This window comes from Solea senegalensis, unplaced genomic scaffold (assembly GCF_019176455.1).
Source record: "Solea senegalensis isolate Sse05_10M unplaced genomic scaffold, IFAPA_SoseM_1 scf7180000015786, whole genome shotgun sequence".
Classification (NCBI taxonomy): Eukaryota; Metazoa; Chordata; class Actinopteri; order Pleuronectiformes; family Soleidae; genus Solea; species Solea senegalensis.
In genome coordinates, this window is record NW_025321453.1 from 14,955 (window position 1) to 36,263 (window position 21,309).

Here is a 21,309-nt window from a genome sequence, read left to right on the forward strand (position 1 = left end):
CGCTGTCACTTTGACTTTTCAACATAAGAAACAAACGTCGTCTAACATGAAATAAATTGTGTAGAAAGGTCATATTAGTTGTGTTTGAATTAAACTGTGTTCATGAAATACAACGTTGCTTTACTCCGTGCGGAAGTTGCCCGGATGTTCTCTCCGCGTGTTCATTGAAGGCTTTGATTTTGTACAAGTGATCGTTTACTTCCGTACACTTCGGTTGTCTCCGATAACTTGACGCCGACGGGGAGTCCAATGGAAACCTTCGTCGAGATCCGGAGAAGACAATCGAGAGCGATTTAGCGTGAAAAACTGAGCAGATTTCGCCGCTTCTGTTAGACAAACCTCTTATTTTCTCAAAGATCTGGATCCGCGGGTTTCACTGCTGTGTTTCAAAGCCGTGAATCCGCCCTGAGCGGCGTGTGTTCGGCCTTGTTTACACCGAGCAGAGCCGCAGAGGAAGCAGCAGGCCCCCGCTCCTGTGGCCGGTGAACGGCCGCCTCTGCCGCCGCTGCCCCGGACCGTGTTTGTTTAGTGCGGATCTGACCTTTACTTCACCAAGTAAGTGTCCGCGCGCACCGGACCTCATGTTCGCGTTTGTGCGCTAAGTTTGTTTGCGCTTGAATTTCCTGTTTGTGACGCAACGCGATGTCACTTTGTGTTTATTGTTAGCCGTTAGCTTTCAGCTAGTAGTCAATCAGTTAGCCTGAGTGACTAATGCTAACGAAGTTCAAGCTAACGTGTGAAGAAATCAAAGAAACGCACTGAATTATGACGCAATACTCACGCTGGTGTGTGATTATACGTTTATAAACACGCGAGTCACGTGTTTGTGCAGTTGTTATGGTTATTTTCGCTGCTATCGTTAGCAACAGCGCTGATGGCCGTTAGCGGCATTAGCTCGCTGGCAGCTAGCATTAGCCTAGCTTTGTCAGACCAGCTGAGAAACTGAATCTGTGACACACACCATCACACTCACACACACACCAACACCATCACAAAGACAGACAGACAGACACCTATCTGCACAACACACACTGAAATATTAAAAATAACAGACATACTTTATTGTCATTATTACATAAGAAAGCTTATGGCAGACATTACAAAGGAAATATATGTATATATGTATGTGTATACATATATATATATATGCGTAGGAACATAACAAACATAACAATTGTTTTCTCGAATCATCTGTTAATTGTTTGGTTCAGGAAATGTAGAATGTTGTTTCTGAAACCTGGAAATGATGATTTTGTCAAATGTCACAGACCAATATCCATCCATGTTCTACTGCTTTATCCTGGACATGAGGGTCACAGGGGGCGCTGTGCGTGGGGTCACACCCTGGACAGGTCTTCAGTCCAACACAGGCTTTTCTACTGTGTTTATTTCTCTCCTTCAGTGATAGAACCTGGTGCGTCTGACGAGGTTCAGCTGAGCCCATACTAAAATGTGACGCCATCAGGCTGCCGGTCACTAATTGGTCAGAGAGTGTCATGAGCGTGCGACGTCAAAGCCAACAATGTCCAACTGTCCAACAATGTCCAACTGTAGATCAACGTTAAACAGACTGAAAAATTGCTGTCAGACGTGTGTTCATCTGCAGCATTTAGCAGAGGAGTGAGGTGGATTTAGACCACGTTCACTTCAGTGACTGAAGAAGAAAGATGTGCTGAGATGACTCCGCCCACGGGGAGGAGCAGCTATGAAGCCCTGGAAAACCATAACAGACTGGGTTGAGCCGAGCTACAACTGTGTAGTTAGAAAGCACCAATAGAGACAAACAACCATTCTGTTTTTAGACTGTGGGAGTTTTTGCTTTACTGTCTTTACTACTAGTTAGTAATACTAGTTACCAGTGCAGTTACTGCGTCTCAGGGTTCATGTCTGTGGTCTGTCTCCTGTCCACAGTGTGAAGTGCTCCTTGGTCTCGTCACTGACATGTCTGTCGTCTGTCTGTCGTTGGACAGTCATGTGATTAGACGGACGTGATTACTCTCCTTTCATCATCCTTCGCGGTAGTTCACAGGCAGTGAGTGACATCATCTGTGATGTCACACAGAACATTAAAGGAACGCACAGACGCGGGTCCCACTGGCACACAGTAATGTGTCTTTGTTCAAAATCATCCATGACCTTTAGAGGACAGTGTTGTGGACAGACGGAAGCACAGACAGAACTAATTCATCAATCCTTGAATTAATAGAGAGATGGGGAGAAAGAAAGGGTGAGTGTTTATATTTAAGAAGTAGAAAAAGACGGAGAACTGTAAAGAAATGCCACAAACAGACGGACAGTTCGATGTAGTCATCGATGAGTCGCTGCAGTTCTAACACAGACCTTGTTATGTCTAATCATGAAGTATTGTTGTTTTTCACTTGACACTGTTCACATGAAAATGAACCCTAACAGAATCACGGGTAAGATACAAACCAACTGCAGTAAGGTTACAGATGTTTGTGTTTTACTGTCGTACAGTACAATGATCCTTACACCAGGGCAAGTCTCCATGTTTAACTCATAAATGAAGGAGGTGTCATTCCCACTTCAAAGTCGGCATCCGTACTAAACCGCAGCTTTCATCCATGACGTTGCATTACTGCCCTCTGGTGGAGGTAGAAACCCCGACATGAGCCAGTCTGTCATGTTCCTCTCTCTCTCCAGGTAGAAGCTCTTTTTATAACTCACCTGTTTAACTAGTTCACTTAAAGAACCTGTTTTGTGTGTCTATTCTGAGTTTCAGTATCACTCTCTGCGTTTCATACATTTGCTTCGTCTGTGAAAACACTGAACATCGTCTGTACTTTTTATCCGTTCAGTCAAAGTTAAAGTGAGTCAACGAATGACAGGTTCAGGCTTCAAACATTCATCCATGAGTCGTTTGTTTCAGGAAATGTCAAAAAATATTGATCAGTGTTTGTCAAACTCTGGAAATTATGATGTTTTTGTCCACGAAGCAAAATGATTCAGTTTGAATGATTTCTATGTTTTATGGAGCAACGGAAGCAGAAAATATTCATATTTCAGAAGCTCCGCAAGTCTACATGCCGATGTGCCCTTGGGCACGAAACTGAACCCCACGCTGCTCCTGATGCAGAACTGTAGTGTGAAGCAGCTTTGAGTGTCAATACGAGAGAAGTGATGAAAACATTAAATCAACTTTTTAATCATTTCAATACTTATATTTGGGACTCTGGAGGCCCTACCAGTCGCCAAAGTTTGGAAAAACAATACTCAGTCATGTTTTCGTGGTCCCCCTTAGTGTAAGTATAGGTGATAAAACACTCCATGTTGAATATCCTGAACTTATGATGGCAGCATGCGCATTTCACCGCGAATGTTACCGCCCACCAGTAAGTTTACTTGGAGAGCTCCACCTTAGCTCCACCTTGTCCCTGCGAGAGTGCAGGCGAGGGAGGAAGAGCGGTATTATGTCAACGCAGAGGGACAAGTGTGCTGTTGGTGGCTGCACAGTGGAGCACAGTGTTTTACAGAGGATTTTATATATGAAGCTAATGTGCCGGATAAAGTCAGCAAACGTGTGTTCGTGTGTTCGCACCACTTCACATCAGACTGCGGCCAGCGGTCGCCGTATTTAGTCAGCGACGTACAAACACACACATTGTTAAGAAAAGGTCACATAGAGGTCATAACTGACCATTCTGACACGTCCTAATTAAACATATTTGTTCAGTACGTCCTCCATGACCGGAGCATAGACTCAGTCTGATACAGTCACATACAGCAGCAGTTTATGCAGCGATCAGCAGTGGATCAGTGGTGCTGTCCCTAAGTGTTTTTAACTGATTTACAGTTGGACAGTGTTCGGCTCCATCCTTATGTAGGACGTCTCTTCCTGTGACGACACTCTCGCTGTTTTCTGCTCACGCTGCCATGTTGATATTGTCAGACAACTAGTGGAGGGAGGGGGGGAGGAATGAGGGGAGGGAACAGGAGCTGAGCGAGTGAGCGCTGTAAAGAGGACAAATCAGAAACCCCCTGGAAGAAGTGGGTGTGTGTTTGCCTGTGTCTCATTTGCATATAAAGGGACCATGCACAAAACCGAGCGTTATAACCGAGGGTTATTGAACTGCTATGATGCTTCATCCTTATGGTATTTTGACCAAAGCATGTCACTGACATGTTCATTAGGACACCAGGGAACTAGTTTAATGGGGGAAATAGGGTATAATATGTCTCCTTTAATGATGTTGAAGCAGTGATGTTTCTATATAAACTCTAATCATCCATTGTTTCCTCTGACGTTGAGTGTTGCTCCTCTGAGATGAATGTGGTTAAAAGTGTTTACCGTTCATCGTCTGTGTCGTTGTGTTTCAGAGAATATGACCCAGAAGAAACAATGACGTCCAGATTTGGTAAAACCTACAGCCGTAAAGGAGGCGAGGGCACGTCCAAGTTTGACGAGGTTCTGTCCACCAAGAGAGGCACGCTCAGCACCAAATGGGGCGACACCACCTACAAGGCCAAGGTGGGCTCCAAGCGCCCCGGCGCCGCCAAGAACGACTCGGTCCTGGGGGTGCACAAGAGGCCCCGCCCCTCCGGCGACGGCTTTGAAGATCCGTTTGGGTTCGACAGCGACGAGGAGTCCAAGCCGGTGTCGTCGTCTCGCAACGGCAGCAAGCCGTCGCCCGTCAAGCCGGGGTGGGCGGAGCCGCCGCGGGCGGAGAGGCCCAGCGTGTCTCTGGATACGGGGGGCAGGTCCAGCCTGCAGGGGGCGTCATGGCTGCCGAGCGAGAGGAGTCAGCCCAAGGTGACGGAGGACACGGCGCGGTTCTTCAACAGCAGGAGCACCAGCATCGGTAATTTATTGTTTTTAGTTTGAGATTTCTAGAGTTGACTTCACAGAACTCTTCAGATGAATGATGGATCCACAGGGAGATTAGAAATATAGAAACATGAGACTAAACAGAGTTTTCTCCACACGTGTCAAGACAAAATCGATTTTACCCTCTTTACAAACAGTCTGCGACGTCTCCATCTCACTGTTAGACATTGTATTGAGTGTGTGAGCAGGAGTCGCTCAGGTTGTGTTGAGTAACAACAACACTGCTCCGCCCCCTGAGCCAGTCAGCTGTGAGCAGATGGAGGTGACATTTCACAGCTGTGACACTGATAGTCTTTGCTTGAAGTTGCTTCGTCATCAGAATCAGGAGGTGATGATCACGTGTGTGTGTGTGTGGGGGGGTTCCAATCGTGGACCAATCGTGTGTTGTCATTGTTTGTCGTCGCTGCTGTTGGTGAGAGACGATATGAGCGAGTCACACACACACACACACACACACACACAGAGGACAGTCTGTAAATAAGGCGACTGCAACCTTCACAGTCATGATTATCTACAACAACGTCGTTGCACAAATGATTTTAATCCCAGAACTGAGCAAATGTAAGGAGTTGTGTTGTGTTTATGTGACATTTGACAACATTGTTGTTGTAATTAGAAAATCATTGTTTTCCTCATACAAACATGTTTGTTTTAGCTTTGTGATGAAGAAGGATGTGAAGGTTTGCTCTGCGGTCGTCAGCCCTCAAACCCACACTCTTGGTGAAGTCGTTCTGACTCTGAAGTCCACTCCACGTTCTGAACCAGAACCAGAGAGGACATAATGAAGTGGAGCAGTGTTACTGACTCTGTGTCAGTGTTACTGACTCCGTGTCTGTCTCTCTGTCGGTGTTTGTCCGTCTGTCTGTGTGTGCGTGTGTGACCTGTTTTCAGTGGTTTTCATGGTGCAGTCACAGTCAGCGTCGTCTGTGTGTGTCTGTTGTTTGACTCGTGCTGAAACACAACACTGTTCAACGATTGTGTTGTTAATTTTACGTTCACATTCATCATGAATGTGTGAATGCCACAGTTGAACACACACGTCAGACTAAAACAAACATGATGGTTACAGTGCGAGTGTCTTGTCTCTCTCCGTTCACCAATGAAAACCGGGATAAAAGTGTCTCCTCAGACCATCATGAACCGCCTGCTTGTGTCTCTGAAGACAAGTACACTCAGATTGTGTGTATGTACAGAGGTGTAAGTGTTGTTCTCCTGCACCACTTGTCTCGTCCCTCTCTTACCACATGGTGGCAGCAGCAGCCTTTTTTATTGGTCTCTTGAGATGGTGAGATTTGCAGGGTTCCTTGAATGCATCAGCAGTTGGTGTTTCGTTCGTTGTCTTCATGTGTGTTTGTAGAAGTAATGAGATGTACAAGGTTCCTTGAATGCATCTTGAGGCTCTGACCAGCTCTGGATCTTTTATTTTTGTAAAAATGACATGAGCAGATGTAGATATTGTTTTATGATTTGTGTTAGCAGTGCTGTTAGCCACGGTCGTCCATGTGTGAGTCCATGAAGAGCAGCTCAGGACCAGACAGGGTCAGAGGTCACTGGTGATGAATATTTATCATCATTGATTGGTGTTTCTGTTCCTTTTGTCGTCCACAGGGAGGCAGCAGAGTTCCTTGTCGTTACCAGAGAACCAGCACAGTTACTCCTGGTACCAAAACGCTTCAGAGAGTGACAGGAAGCCGCTGGCACAGACCACCACCCTGAAGACTGGCGCCAAAGCAGAGTCCACCTACGACTCCTGGGACACCATCGTGGGTCTTCGTCCACCGTCGCCCAACCAGGAACCTCGTAACCCCGCCCCCACACTCTCCTGGGTGTCGGCGGGCATCACAGCAGCCGGGTGTGACCTGGGTCAGACCCGGCAGGAGAAGCCGCCGTCTCCTCCTCGTCTCCATACCATCAGCGAGAGGGAGGACATGGACTTTGGCGGTGATATGGACTTCCTCCTGGAGACGAGTGACTTCTCTCAAACGTCCTCGTCGTCCTCGTCACTTGTAAGGAACTCGAACTGTCGGACATACAGGAGGCCAAACAAACAGGGTGCCAGCAGAGCGCAGGACTCCAGTGGCGCCGCCGGCTCTGACTTTAGCTCCGATCTTCCCAAAGTGTCCGACAGTGGCAGCAAGACGACGGGCAGCGGCCGGGGGCGGGGCAGGACGAGGGACTACACGGTGCTGCACCCTTCGTCCGTGTCCGTCTGTAACGTCACCATCCAGGACCGAGCGGTGGACGAGTTCAGCACAGACACAGTGCCCTCTAGTGGCAGCAGTACTGCAGCCTCCAGCAGCACAACAGAGCTGGGAGAGGCGGGGTGGCAGCGGAAGAAGGCGGAGCAACCAAACACAAGGTGAGATGACAGCTGACGTGTCCCTCATCTGTGGACACTTTAACGTCCACGCTGTCACTGTGCAACGCAGATGCCCGTGTTTTAGATCACTGCTGCATAAGCTACTGTCCTCTCCTGTCCTCTCCTCTAACTCTCCTCTCCTGTCCTCTTCTCTGACTGTCCTCTCCTGTCCTCTCCTCTGACTGTCCACTGACTGTCCTCTCCTGTCCTCTGCACAGGCCCAGACAAACACAGACCAAGTCAAAGAAGGACAGTAGTAAGCTGGACTTGTTTGGCTTTGAGGACACGGACATGCGTGAGGACGAGGACAGCGTGGACAGCTCAGATCCCGCCTCCAGTTACAAGATCAAATACTTTGGCTTTGACGACATGAGCGATAGTGACGGCGGTGACAATGGTGACGAGGGCGGCTTTAAGGAGAGGAGGCGGGCCAAGAAGGCTGCTGTTGCTATGGCAACACCCGAGGAGGTCACCACGGAAGACACGGAGAGCTACGAGACGTACGAGCCGCCCGATCCCTTCGAGAGGCTGGAGATTCTCCAGCAACCGATGACGGTGAAGGAGAACAAGAAGAACTCGGTGAGCAGGGAAAACACGCTACGAGGTGAGGACCCAGAGTGACCCCTGACCCCTGTACTGAACATCTGACACGCTCACTCTCCCACTCCTCTGCTGCCTCGTGTGGTCAATCTGAGCGTGTGCATCTGTGTGTGTGTTTTATCAGCAGCAGGGGGCGCTCACACCACAGTCAGCACTGTGTGTGCTGACTGTGGTGTGAGTGCCACAGTATGTCTCAGTACCTCATACAACCACAAGGTGTCAGTGGCATTTATGTGTTGTGACTCCACCCACATTAGATGTGCTGGACTTCTCGGAGGAGGGACTCAGGGTGGTGGCCAGCGCCCCCCGGAGGCCGCTGCAGGGCAAAGTTCTCGTCAAGAACCCCGACACGTTTCGGAGGATCTTCAGTGCACACAAGAAGGTCAGACACACACACACACACACACACACACACACACACACACACTCACTGAGGATCATCAAATATAAATCATTCACTCAGTCCTAAGTCTCACAAACTCCAAAATATCCCTCGTCAAATGTGGAAATGATGATTTTTTTCATAAACAAAAAAAACATGAAACAAACTTTATCCATCACAACAGTGTCAGTCATGACTCCGCCCACAAACTGTGAACAAAGACCGAGCTTCTTTTGGCACCAACAATCACATTGGATTGAACATCGATAGTATTTTTGTTTTTTTCTCTGGGCCACAGCAGGAAGATGGCATCACCCCCCATCCCTCCCACGTCTCTCCCCCATCCCTCCCCCTCCTTGCTTGACGGTGCTGGTCTGTCCGTCCAGATTACAGTAGGAGGCTTTAATCCAGTGTGTTGATGGTCCAACACAGCAGAGCTCATCCCTGAACTCTGCTTTTGTCTCAGTTTATTAACCCTGCAGGGAACAAACACCACCCCCCCCCACACACACACCCTCTCTGTGTCTCTCTCTCGTCTTTTGTTTTCTATTGAAAGCCTCGGCAACCACCAACCACAGGTTTGGCAGTGTGTGTGTGTGTGTGTGTGTGTCCTGCTGTTTGATCAGTGCTGGCTGACTCAGTTTCATTTATTATCCACTTCTCCATCCTCTCTCTCTTCATTTGTTTAGATTTAGTAAGAGTAAGAGTTTTGACCTGTGGGGCTGAAACTATTTGATTCATGCGTTTGAGACTTTTGTTTAAAAATGCAAAGCCGTCTGTGTTTAGTTTGGATAGTCTTGTGTTGTGTGTGTGTTTGGACCAGTTTCCACGTGTGACACGTGTTCATCTGCTGCTGCTGTCGTCTGTGTTTCAGTCTCCCACCAAAGCTGTTTACAACGCCAGACACTGGGCGGTGGAGACTGAGGAACCACCAGCAACGCTGAGCTCACAGAGCGCTCCTGTAAACACACACACACACACACACACGCACATGCACAGGTGAAACCTTGTGATCTTCACAGGTCTGCTTCTGGTTCTCTCTCAGGTGTCCGTCTCAGTGGGAGGAGCCAGTAAGGAGCCGTCTGAAGCTCAGAAGGACGACGGCGTCTTTAAGGCTCCGCCTCCTCCTCCCAAGGTCACCAAATGCGTCACCCTCCCCACAGACCTGTACCAGGACACGGTCACCACACTCAAGTGTCGTAAAGAGCACAAGGAGGTACACACAACTGTTCACACACTCTGGGAGTGTGTACATGTGTATGTATATGTATATGTGTGTATATATATTTACACACACATATACAGTACGTATATGTGTATGTATATACGTATGTATATGTATACATATATGCATACACATATATACATGTGTGTATGTATATATGTGTATATATATATGTGTGTGTGTATACATATATATTATATGCATAGTACATTTTTATCTTATATTTTATTTTACTTTTTATATTCTATATTTTATGGTGTTTGGTACCTGGGGTCTTTTTCTTTCCTGTCTCCTGTAATGTTGGAGCTTTTAATGTCCCCGAGGGAACCTCCCAAAGGGATTAATATGGACTGTCTGTCTGTCTGTCTGTCTGTCTGTCTGTCACTCTACTCTGAGGATCCATGATTCACACTGTGTGTGTGTGTGTGTGTGTGTGTGCGTGCTCAGCTCTACACTGTGGTCCAGCATGTGAAACACTTTAACGACGTGGTGGAGTTTGGAGAGAACCAGGAGTTCACAGACGACTTTGAATACCTGGCCACCGGACTGAAGAGTGGGCAGCCGCTGAACACACGCTGCCTCAGGTGAGACGCCACTGGCCCCGCCCTCTCGCACTCACTGTTGTGTCGTTGTTCTTCTCCACAGTCCTTCAGTCATATTGTGTTTTTGTCTTCAGTGTGATTAGCTTAGCGACGCGCTGCGCCATGCCCAGCTTCAGGATGCACCTGCGAGCTCGAGGGAAGGTCACTCAGGTGTTCAAGACGCTCAACGACGCCCCACAACACCCGGTAACGCCCACATGCAGCTTCATGTCACATAAAGTTCCTCAGATCAGTGAGAACAGATGGATAAATGATGAGTGTTGTGGTCTGGACAGAACCTGGCTCTGTGCACCGCCTCCCTGATGTACATTCTGAGCAGAGACCGTCTGAACATGGACCTGGACCGTTCCTGTCTGGACCTGATGATCCGGCTGCTGGAGATGGACCATGACCAGGGGGGCGGGGCCGTGGCCGACTCCGACTCCAGCGCTCAGTTCAGCGCCAGAGAGATCGCCAAGATGAAGGAGAGGATCAGAAAGCTTTGTGACACAGTGCACAACAAACACCTGGACCTGCAGAACATCACGGTACACAACATGACTCACACACACACACACACTGAACATCACGGTACACAACATGACTCACACACACTGAACATCATGGTACACAACATGACTCACACACACCCACACACACTGAACATCACGATACACAACATGACTCACACACACACACTGAACATCACGATACACACACATGACTCACACACACACACTGAACATCATATGTACACAACATGACTCACACACACCCACACACACTGAACATCACGATACACAACATGACTCACACACACACTGAACATCATGGTACACAACATGACTCACACACACCCACACACACTGAACATCACGATACACAACACTGACTCACACACACACACTGAACATCATGGTACAACATGACTCACACACACACTGAACATCACACAACATGACTCACACACACACACACACTGAACATCATGGTACACATGACTCACACACACACTGAACATCATGGTACACAACATGACTCACACACACACACACACACTGAACATCATGAACACACATGACTCACACACACCACACACACTGAACATCATGGTACACAACATGACTCACACACACACTGAACATCATGGTACACAACATGACTCACACACACACACTGAACATCATGGTACATGACTCACACACACTGAACATCATGGTACACAACATGACTCACACACACACACATGACACACACTGAACATCATGGTACACACACACACTGACCACACACACACACACACACTGAACATCATGGTACACAACTCACACACACACACACTGAACATCATGGTACGACTCACACACACACACTGAACATCATGGTACACAACATGACTCACACACACACACATCATGGTACACAACACACACACTGAACATCACGGACACACACAGACATCATGGTACACAACATGACACACAGACACAGAACATCACGGTACACACATGACACACACAGACACACAGAACATCATACAACATGACACACACAGACACACAGAACATCATGGCAACATGACACACACACACACACACACTGAACATCACGGTACACAACATGACACACACACAGACACACAGAACATCACGGTACACAACATGACTCACACACTCTCTCTCTCTCTCTCTCTGTCTGTCTGTCTCTCTGTCTGTCCCTCTGCTTGCGTCTCTGTACAGACGGGACACTTAGCCATGGAGACGTTGCTGTCGCTGACGTCAAAGAGAGCAGGAGACTGGTTCAAAGAGGAGCTGCGTCTCCTCGGAGGACTGGACCACATTGTGGACAAAGGTCAGAGACGGGACAGTGAGTTTTTCTGGTTTGTGTCTGTGTGACCACATGTGTGTGTCCTCTGTGTGTGTCCACAGTGAAAGAGTGTGTAGATAACCTGAACCAGGAGGAAGAGGAGGAGAAGCTGGTGTCTTCTCTGTGGGGAGCAGAGCGGTGTTTACGTGTCCTGGAGAGTGTGAGTCAAACACTCGTCTGATGATGTTCTTACATTCATGATACACATCACTATATCAATCACTGTGTGTGTGTGTGTGTGTGTGTGTGTGTGTGTGTGTGCAGGTCACAGTCCACAACCCGGAGAACCAGAGTTACCTGATCGCCTACAAAGACTCGTCACTCATCCACTCTTCAGCCAAGTGAGTCCTTGTGTTTGTTCCTCGTCTTCATCATCTCATGTACATGTCGCTGTAACGCTCTGAACCACAGACTCAGTTTGATGAGCGCTCATGGTTTTTCTGGTTACTTTGCTTCATGTAACAAAGACGTCATTAAACAGACATTTGAGAACATCTTCATTTCCTCTAAATGTCAAGGTCACTGACAAACAGCTGGAACGACAGTTCACTCCTCATTACAACCACAGAGGAGGCGCCCCCTGGTGGCTGACTGCTACTGCCACAAACCTTTATACATTTAATACACAATCTATTTATGGTGGAAACATGTGATGATGCCTTGTGCGTGTCTGTGTGTGTGGATCTCTGCATGTCTGTGTGTGTCAGTCTGTCTGTCTGTCTGTCTCTGTGTGTGTGCTTGTGCGTGCTTGTCTGTGTGTGTGCGCGTCTGTGTGTGTGTCTCTGTGCATGTCTTGCGTGTGTGTGCTGCGGCGTGTGCTCTCTATGCGTGTGTGCTTGCGATAGTGTGTGTGTGTGTGTATGCATCTCTGTGTGTGCAGGTACCGCACGCTTGCTTGTATCTGTGTGTGTGTGTGTGTGTGTCTTTGTGTGTGTCATTCCTGATCGAGCTTTGTTATTTAATTTCCTGATTGTGTCATTCTGTCAGTCATAGCAGTGACCTTTGACCCCTGAGCTTGGCCTGACACCACTGTCACAGCATTGGTGTGTGTCTGTACGTGTGTGTGTGTGTGTGTGTGTTACTAAGTTATTATTTAGGTGAAAACTGTTTTGATTTTAACGTTCTGTTATCTGGTATCTGAAAAACAGCAGCGCTAAGTTCATTTAACTTGTGGCTCCGCCTCCTTAACCCTCTGTGTGACCGGACCTTTGCACCCCTGCAGAACATCTGCAGAGAGGGTGAGGAGGGGTGAGAGGGTGAGCAACAAAGAGCTGCTGTTTCAGTGGGTGACACACTCTGAGCGTTCAGCTGTCCTCACCGTTAACTTGATTAACCCTCCAAACCACACGCGCACACACACACACACACACACACACACACTCACACTCACTCCTGCTTTTCCTCTTGTCACTCTTTCTCCTGTCCTGTTTCCTTGTCTTTGTTTCTTGTAAGCCCCACCCTCTTAAACTGTCTGACTGTTTCAGCTGCCTGCAGCACTAATTCAATCAGCACACACACACACACACACACACTCACACACTGCTGCTTCCATCACTAAGTTCTAATGTCTTATTTTAATGAATTCAGCATTTAAAATATTTCATTTAGACTTAACTCAGTGACACAAAGTGACCACACGAGGCAGCAGAGGAGCAGCAGCTCCTGGTTTTCTCTCTGAGGTTTGGTGTAGGAGAGTGAGTGGTTTACAAACTTCAGTTTGCTGTTGGAAAATTCTGTCTCGCAGTGAGATAAAGACGTGATCATGTGACGCAAGTTAAAATAAAAACAAACCATTTTTTGGTTTTCAATATTTATCAATTCCTTGTCATTTAACAGTTTTTGCCAAATACTCAACCAGTACTCTTTCCTCTCCTGTCTCCTCTCTTCCTCTCCTGTCTCCTCCTCCCCTGTGGTCAGAGCTCTGAGGAGGTGTGAGCAGATGATCCAGCGTTACAGCAGGGAGGTGAACTCAGACTCAGTGGTGGGTAAAGCTGTAGAGAACTGTATGAGAGCCATCATCGGAGTCCTGCTCAACCTGACACATGACAACGGTGAGGAAGAACAACCACACGATGACAACAGCAACCGCATGACAACTGCTACACACTCTTGTGTTCACGTGTGTGTGTGTGTGTGTGTGTGTTTTAGAGTGGGGCAGCACAAAGACAGGAGAACAAGAGGATCTCATCATCACAGCACTCAACTGTGTCCTCAGAGTTCCTCAGTATCTTCCACAGGAGCAGAGGTTCGACATCCGTGTCCTGGTGAGTCTCACACACACACACACACACACACAGCGGTCTTCTACTCTATGATGACCTGCTGATGTCCTCCTCCTGTGTCCAGGGTCTGGGTTTGTTGATAAACCTGGTGGAGTACAGTGCCAGGAACAGATACTGTCTAATGGAGATGGAGATGGAAGGAGGTCAGGGTCCCTGCGACTCCACCGTCCTCCTCAACCCTGAGCACCAGGACATCGGCAGCTCGGGGCCCCTGAGCGCCATCGCTGCACTTGTGCAGGTACACGGCTCCTCAACACTGCTGCTCTCTGCTCCTCACACCTCCTCAGACATCCTCACACCTCATCAGACCTCCTCACACCTCCTCACACCACCTCAGATCTCCTCACACCTCCTCAGATCTCCTCACACCTCCTCAGATCCTCACACCTCTCAGATCTCTCACACCTCATCAGACATCCTCACACCTCATCAGACCTCCCTCACACCTCCTCACACCACCTCAGACCTCCTCCACCTCCTGAGACCTCACACCTCCTCAGATCTCCTCACACCTCCTCAGATCTCTCACACCTCCTCAGACATCCTCACACCTACTCAGATCTCCTCACACCTCCTCAGACCTCACACCACCTCAGACCTCCCTCACACCTACTCCCTCCTCACACCACCTCTTCACACCTCCTCACACCACCTCTTCACACAACCTCAGACCTCCTTACACATCCTCACACACCTCCTCACACCACGTAAGACCTCCTCACACTTCCTCGCACTTCCTCACACCACCTCAGATCTCCTCACACCTCCTCACCTCCGACATTGTCCTCATTATTAAACCTTCTCTTTCTTCATCTTCCTCATCAGCTGTTTCTCCAGAGGGAGCGGGCCGCCATCCTGGCCGAGGCACAGACCGACGACCTCATCAAGGAGGCGCCGAAGGCTCCGCTGGACCAGAGCGGGCAGTGGCAGGAGACGGGTGGGGAGATCCAGTGGGTCGCCAACGACAACGCCAACACTGACACCAACAAACAGGAAGAAGACAAGAAGAAGGAGGAGGAGGACGAGGAGCTGGACCTCAACAAAGGTACAACTACTACTTCCTGTTGACTTAACAGCACATGTGGAGGTTTGCTCTTCATCCTCCTCTCGTTTGCTCCTCAGCTCTGCAGCACGCGGGGAAGCACATGGAGGACAGCATCGTGGCATCGTACACGGCACTGCTGCTGGGCTGCCTCTGTCAGGGAAGCCCGGTCAGTCCTATAACCCTCTGTGTGTGTCTGTCTGGTTGTGTCTGTGTCTGTCAAAGTCAGAGTGTTGTCAGTGACTCTTGGTGTGTGAGTGGTTTCCTGTTGTAAAGTCAGAGTGTTGTCAGTGACTGTGTGTGTGTGAGAGAGTGGTTTCCTGTTGTGTTGTCAGTGACTGTGTGTGTGTGTGTGAGTAGTTTCCTGTTGTAAAATCAGAGTGTTGTCAGTGACTGTGTGTGAGTGGTTTCCTGTTGTAAGTCAGAGTGTTGTCAGTGACTGTGTGTGTGTGTGTGTGTGTGTGAGAGTGGTTTCCTGTTGTGTTGTCAGTGACTGTGTGTGTGTGTGAGTAGTTTCCTGTTGTAAAGTCAGAGTGTTGTCAGTGACTGTGTGTGTGTGTGTGTGTGTGTGTGTGTGAGAGTGGTTTCCTGTTGTGTGTCAGTGACTGTGTGTGTGTGTGTGTGAGAAGTTTCCTGTTGTAAAAGTCAGAGTGTTGTCAGTGACTGTGTGTGTGTGTGTGTGTGTGTGTGTGTGTGTGTGTGTGTGTGAGTGAGTGGTTTCCTGTTGAAAAGTCAGAGTGTTGTCAGTGACTCTTGGTGTGTGAGTGGTTTCCTGTTGTAAGTCAGAGTGTGTCAGTGACTGTGTGTGTGTGTGTGTGTGTGTGTGTGTGTGTGTGTGTGTGTGTGTGTGTGTGTGTGTGTGAGAGAGAGTGGTTTCCTGTTGTGTTGTCAGTGACTGTGTGAGTAGTTTCCTGTTGTAAAGTCAGAGTGTTGTCAGTGACTGTGTGTGTGTGAGTAGTTTCTTGTTGTAAAGTCAGAGTGTTGTCAGTGACTGTGTGTGTGTGTGTGAGTGAGTGGTTTCCTGTTGTAAAGTCAGAGTGTTGTCAGTGACTGTGTGTGTGTGTGTGTGTGTGTGAGAGTGGTTTCCTGTTGTGTTGTCAGTGACTGTGTGTGTGAGTAGTTTCCTGTTGTAAAGTCAGAGTGTTGTCAGTGACTGTGTGTGTGAGTTGTTTCCTGTTGTAAGTCAGAGTGTTGTCAGTGACTGTGTGTGTGTGTGTGTGTGTGTGTGTGTGTGTGTGTGTGAGAGAGTGGTTTCCTGTTGTGTTGTCAGTGACTGTGTGTGTGTGTGTGTGTGAGTGAGTGGTTTCCTGTTGTAAAGTCAGAGTGTTGTCAGTGACTCTTGGTGTGTGAGTGGTTTCCTGTTGTAAAGTCAGAGTGTTGTCAGTGACTGTGTGTGTGTGTGTGTGAGAGAGTGGTTTCCTGTTGTGTTGTCAGTGACTGTGTGAGTAGTTTCCTGTTGTAAAGTCAGAGTGTTGTCAGTGACTGTGTGTGTGAGAGAGTGGGTTTCCTGTTGTGTTGTCAGTGACTGTGTGTGTGTGTGTGAGTAGTTTCCTGTTGTAGAAGTCAGAGTGTTGTCAGTGACTGTGTGTGTGAGTGGTTTCCTGTTGTAAAGTCAGAGTGTTGTCAGTGACTGTGTGTGTGTGTGAGTGGTTTCCTGTTGTAAAGTCAGAGTGTTGTCAGTGACTGTGTGTGAGTGGTCCTGTTGTAAAGTCAGAGTGTTGTCAGTGTGTGTGTGTGTGTGAAAGAGTGGTTTCCTGTTGTGTTGTCAGTGACTGTGTGTGTGTGTGTGAGTAGTTTCCTGTTGTAAAGTCAGAGTGTTGTCAGTGACTGTGTGTGTGAGTTTCCTGTTGTAAAGTCAGAGTGTTGTCAGTGACTGTGTGTGTGTGAGTGGTTTCCTGTTGTAAAGTCAGAGTGTTGTCAGTGACTGTGTGTGAGAGTGGTTTCCTGTTGTAAAGTCAGAGTGTTGTCAGTGACTGTGTGTGTGTAGTGGTGTTGTAAGTCAGAGTGTTGTCACTGTGTGTGAGTGGTTTCCTGTTGTAAAGTCAGAGTGTTGTCAGTGACTGTGTGTGTGTGTGTGTTTCTCCTCAGCTGAATGTGACGACTGTGAGAGAAAACCTGCCTCAGGGAGATTTCTCCATCATGACAGAAATGCTGAAAAAGTTCCTCAACTTCATGAACCTCACAGTGAGTCACGCTGCGTTCATCATCATCATCATCATCATCATCATCAGTCTTCACCTTCACAGCTAATCTAACACATTTATTTACTTTTTACAACCGAGAACATTCAGAGTCTTTTGAGAACAAGTGTTTAAAGACAAAGAACAAACACATGACACCAAGAATAACTGCTGTGTGCCACATGTGAGATTTGCCGACATCTAGTGGTGAGACGGCAGATTGCAGCAACAAAAACAGACCATAATCATTGAAACAGAGATTGATAAAAAAAAATTTAAGAAATTCAAATCCTCCCATGTTCCCTTGTGTGAATTGTGGGCGGAGCCTTTTAATTGAAAAATGTACATATTTAAAAAACAAATATAGTTTTAAACTTTAAAAAGTGATATTTTTGATGAAATCATCATTAATATGATACATTATTACAGACTGTACCTTTTAATGTGATGATGTGTGTGTGGTAACTGACTGTCTCTCTCTCTCTCTGTCTCTGTCTGTCTCTCAGTGTGACGTCGGCACCACAGGACAAAAGTCCATCTCCAGGGTTATTGATTATTTGGAGCACTGTTAGAGAAGACTCACACACACACACACATTATCATCATCATCACCACTGCTGGAACCAGGCGTGTGTTTCTTCATCCTCTTCCTCCAGTTAAAGGAAAGTTCCGCTGTTTTATTTGACCATTAACACTCTCACACACACACTCTCACACACACCTGCATCATCTTAAATTTCTCTGTTATAAATAAATTGACTGACTTTTTTCTAGTCGCTGCTCAGAAGGAGGTGTTTTCTGACCCCACCCCCTCCTCCCCACCCCCTCACTTCAGTATTGATCACTGATCGATTAGTGAGTCCATGAATCTTTGTTTTTTTTGTTTTTTTCTTTCTTTTTTTCTCTGACCTCTGTGTGTCTGAGGTCGACCAATCAGAAGCATCCATTGTCTGAATCACAGTCTTTAGATGCAGATCAAAGCCCCGCCCCCTCATTTTCACACTGAGTCACGCTGAGTCATACTGAGTCACGTTGAGGCGTACTGAGTCATGTTGAGGCATACTGAGTCATGTCATGAGTCATGTCATGTTGAGGCATACTGAGTCAGCTGGAGTCATGTTGAGTCATGAGGGCATACTGAGTCATGTTGAGTCATGTTGAGGCATACTGAGTCAGCTGAGTCATGTTGAGGCATACTGAGTCACGCTGAGTCATGTTGAGGCATACTGAGTCATGTTGAGGCATACTGAGTCATGTTGAGGCATACTGAGTCATGTTGAGGCATACTGAGTCACTGAGGGGCATACTGAGTCTTCTGAGTCATGTTGAGGCATACTGAGTCATGTTGAGGCATACTGAGTCACTGAGTCATGTTGAGGCATACTGAGTCATGAGTTGGGGCTGATACAGGTCATGTTGAGGCATACTGATACGATGAGTCATGTTGAGGCATACTGAGTCATGTTGAGGCATACTGAGTCACGCTGAGTCATGTTGAGGCATACTGAGTCGCTGTTGAGCATACTGAGCACGCTGAGGTCATGTTGAGGCTGAGCATGAGTCATGTTGAGGCATACTGAGTCATGTTGGGCATACTGAGTCACAGAGGCATACTGAGTCACGCTGAGTCATGTTGAGGCATACTGAGTCACGATGAGTCAGGGCATACTGAGTCGTCATACTGAGTCACGTTGCTCGGCTGAAGCATACTGAGTCATGCTGAGTCAGGGCATACTGAGTCATGAGGCATACTGAGTCCGTTCCCTGAGCAGGGCATAAGCATGGCTGAGTCAGTCCACTTGAGTCAGAGGCATACTGATGCATACTGGAAGGCATACTGAGTCATGCTGAGTCAGCTGAGTCAGAGTCATACTGAGTGAGCATACTGAGTGCGTCATGTTCATACTGAGTGAGTCATACTGAGTCACGCTGAGTCATGTTGAGTCAGATTGAGGTTTAAACTTTAAAAATCATCAAATATGAAGAAAATATAATTAACGTCTAAACTTTAAAGTCAAAGTTTTGCTTCTTTTCCCAAAATCTGACCTTTAAATTTAAATATTCTGAAATAATTAAACACATTAATCTGAGCAGAAAACAACAACAACTTCATTATTTTAATGTTTTTAAACATATCACACACACACTCACTCACACACACACTGTTTCTGAACGTTTACAGCTTTATTGACAAACGTCTGGAGGACAAACAGACAAGTTTGTTTGTTTTTCTTTGTAAATATTTTCTGTGTACATAAACGTTTCCTTGTTAGAAGACCGAGGGAGGGGGGAGGAGCTGCAGGAGGGGGCGGGACTTCAGGTGAGAGGCTGTTAAATTGAAATGTAGACGTAGAATCTACTTTTTTCCCTGAATCTATTTTTCTTTTTCTAAAGCCTTTGTTGTTGTCGTCGTTGTTGTTGTTGTCGTCGCAGCTGCGGGAAAAAAAACAACTTCTTTGTATCAATTTACAGACTCTGGTCTTTGGTTACATGTACATAATTTTAAAATAATAAAAGTTGATACTTTCAGTATTTACACGTTGAGTTGTCGTCTTTTCTTTGTTTCATTTTGAACTTTTTCACTTTACAGTTTAACTCTAATATTTCTTTGATGAAACATCAGTTTCTCTTGAAACTTGATTTTAAATGGAAAAGTCACAAATATCAAAGACTTTGTCTTAAATGAAAACCAAAAAAAGAGGAATTTTCATCTAAAATTTAGACTTTATTTTTCTCACTTTTTTCCACATCATTTTTTTTTACAGAAATCTGCAGCATTTACACTTTTGACCTTTGACCTTTTTCATCTTTAAAGAAAAAGTGCTGGAGGTTTTTGTTTTAATAGCAAAAATATATTTAATAAAGTTTTTGAACAAAAATGTTTTTATAAACATGAAGAAAATCACTGACGGTGTCTTTAATGTCTTCATCATCAGAGCTGTAGTTTGTCTCTGCTGTCTGTCCCCTCCGCTGTGTTGGTCCCGGGTGTCTCCGGTGTCTCGGGCGCAGCGGCCTCGTGCAGCAGTTCACTCAGTGTGTTGATGTAGATCTGCGCCATCTGCAGAGTCTCAGACTTGGACAGTTTCTTGTCGCTCTCCAGGTTCGGGATGACGCTGCGCAGGCGGTCAAAGGCCACGTTCAGTCCGAGCATCCGCCGCCTCTCCCGGGCGTTAGCGGCCAGGCGCCGCCGCCGCTGCGCCCGCTCCACAGCGCCCCTGTCCGGCTGCAGGAGGTCTCTGCTGCTGCTGCTGCTGCTGCTGATGTCTCTGCTGTCTCTGCTGCTGCTGATGTCTCTGGCGGCAGAACCGAGCCGGAGCTCCACGATGGCGCACGGAGCGTCTCTGCGGTCGCAGCCGCCCGTGGTGCGCGCGCGCTCCAGCCCGGGTCCCCGCTGCAGTAGAGCGTGGAAGTCCGCGTGCAGAGCCGCGTGTCCGTGGACTCTGTCCTCAGGGGACACGGAGAAGAAGAGACTTTTCCGCGGCGGCATCTTGTTCTTCTTCTTCTTCATCAACCAAAGTTTCTCTGGAACTTTTCTGCTGTTTCACCACATTTATGGGCCGCGAGCACGCGCAGTGCGCGCCGCGGGGGCGTGGACAGGGTCGTGTGCTGCTAATGAACAAAACAGCAGGAGGTCATTTAACAGAGTTCATCAAAAGAGGATTAAAGGAGGAGGAGGAGGAGGAGGAGAGGCAGCCAAGCAGAGGAGGAAGAGGAGGAGGTGAGAGGATGAAGAGAGAGAAAATATCAAATCAACAAGTTTATTTTATAAAAACAAACAAACACTGAGATAAAAACATAAAAACAAGTCACGTGGTTGATTCTAAAACCAGAGAAGAAGAGTTTAAATTCTTCTGTCTTTAGATGAGATGTTTATTGATGTGACTAAAGTTATGAACAAGTGAACTGAAGTGAAAATAAACAACTTTAGTTTAGAGAGAAATGTCAA

At 47.2% G+C, this 21,309-nt stretch overlaps 2 protein-coding genes across 2 annotated transcripts; one reads left to right on the forward strand and one right to left on the reverse strand.

Moving 5' to 3' along the window:
• The first annotated feature begins 207 nt into the window (after positions 1-207).
• LOC122762535 (wings apart-like protein homolog) lies at positions 208-18,147 on the forward strand. The gene is made up of 20 exons (XM_044017741.1): positions 208-555; positions 4,339-4,820; positions 6,455-7,205; positions 7,424-7,809; positions 8,063-8,187; positions 9,062-9,148; positions 9,233-9,403; positions 9,860-9,996; positions 10,089-10,200; positions 10,290-10,541; positions 11,733-11,844; positions 11,922-12,019; positions 12,124-12,200; positions 13,777-13,910; positions 14,008-14,123; positions 14,206-14,379; positions 14,967-15,186; positions 15,264-15,352; positions 17,272-17,367; positions 17,870-18,147. Exons 2-20 carry the CDS (start codon positions 4,361-4,363, stop codon positions 17,933-17,935), a joined length of 3,663 nt encoding a protein of 1,220 aa, XP_043873676.1. The 5' UTR covers positions 208-555; positions 4,339-4,360; the 3' UTR covers positions 17,936-18,147.
• A 2,084-nt stretch (positions 18,148-20,231) lies between these two features.
• atoh1c (atonal bHLH transcription factor 1c) lies at positions 20,232-21,067 on the reverse strand. Its single transcript, XM_044017742.1, has one exon. The coding sequence runs from the start codon at positions 20,869-20,871 to the stop codon at positions 20,296-20,298; it is 576 nt and encodes a 191-aa protein (XP_043873677.1). The 5' UTR covers positions 20,872-21,067; the 3' UTR covers positions 20,232-20,295.
• Positions 21,068-21,309: the final 242 nt, after the last annotated feature.

Bases quoted from the DNA above. Each gene is read 5' to 3' on its own strand.
- LOC122762535 (XM_044017741.1), top strand. From the start codon at position 4,361: ATGACGTCCAGATTTGGTAAAACCTACAGCCGTAAAGGAGGCGAGGGC. The intron at 4,821-6,454 runs GTAATTTATTGT...TGTCGTCCACAG, and splicing joins CAGCAGGAGCACCAGCATCG to GGAGGCAGCAGAGTTCCTTG. The intron at 8,188-9,061 runs GTCAGACACACA...TCTGTGTTTCAG, and splicing joins TCTTCAGTGCACACAAGAAG to TCTCCCACCAAAGCTGTTTA.
- atoh1c (XM_044017742.1), bottom strand. From the start codon at position 20,871: ATGAAGAAGAAGAAGAACAAGATGCCGCCGCGGAAAAGTCTCTTCTTC.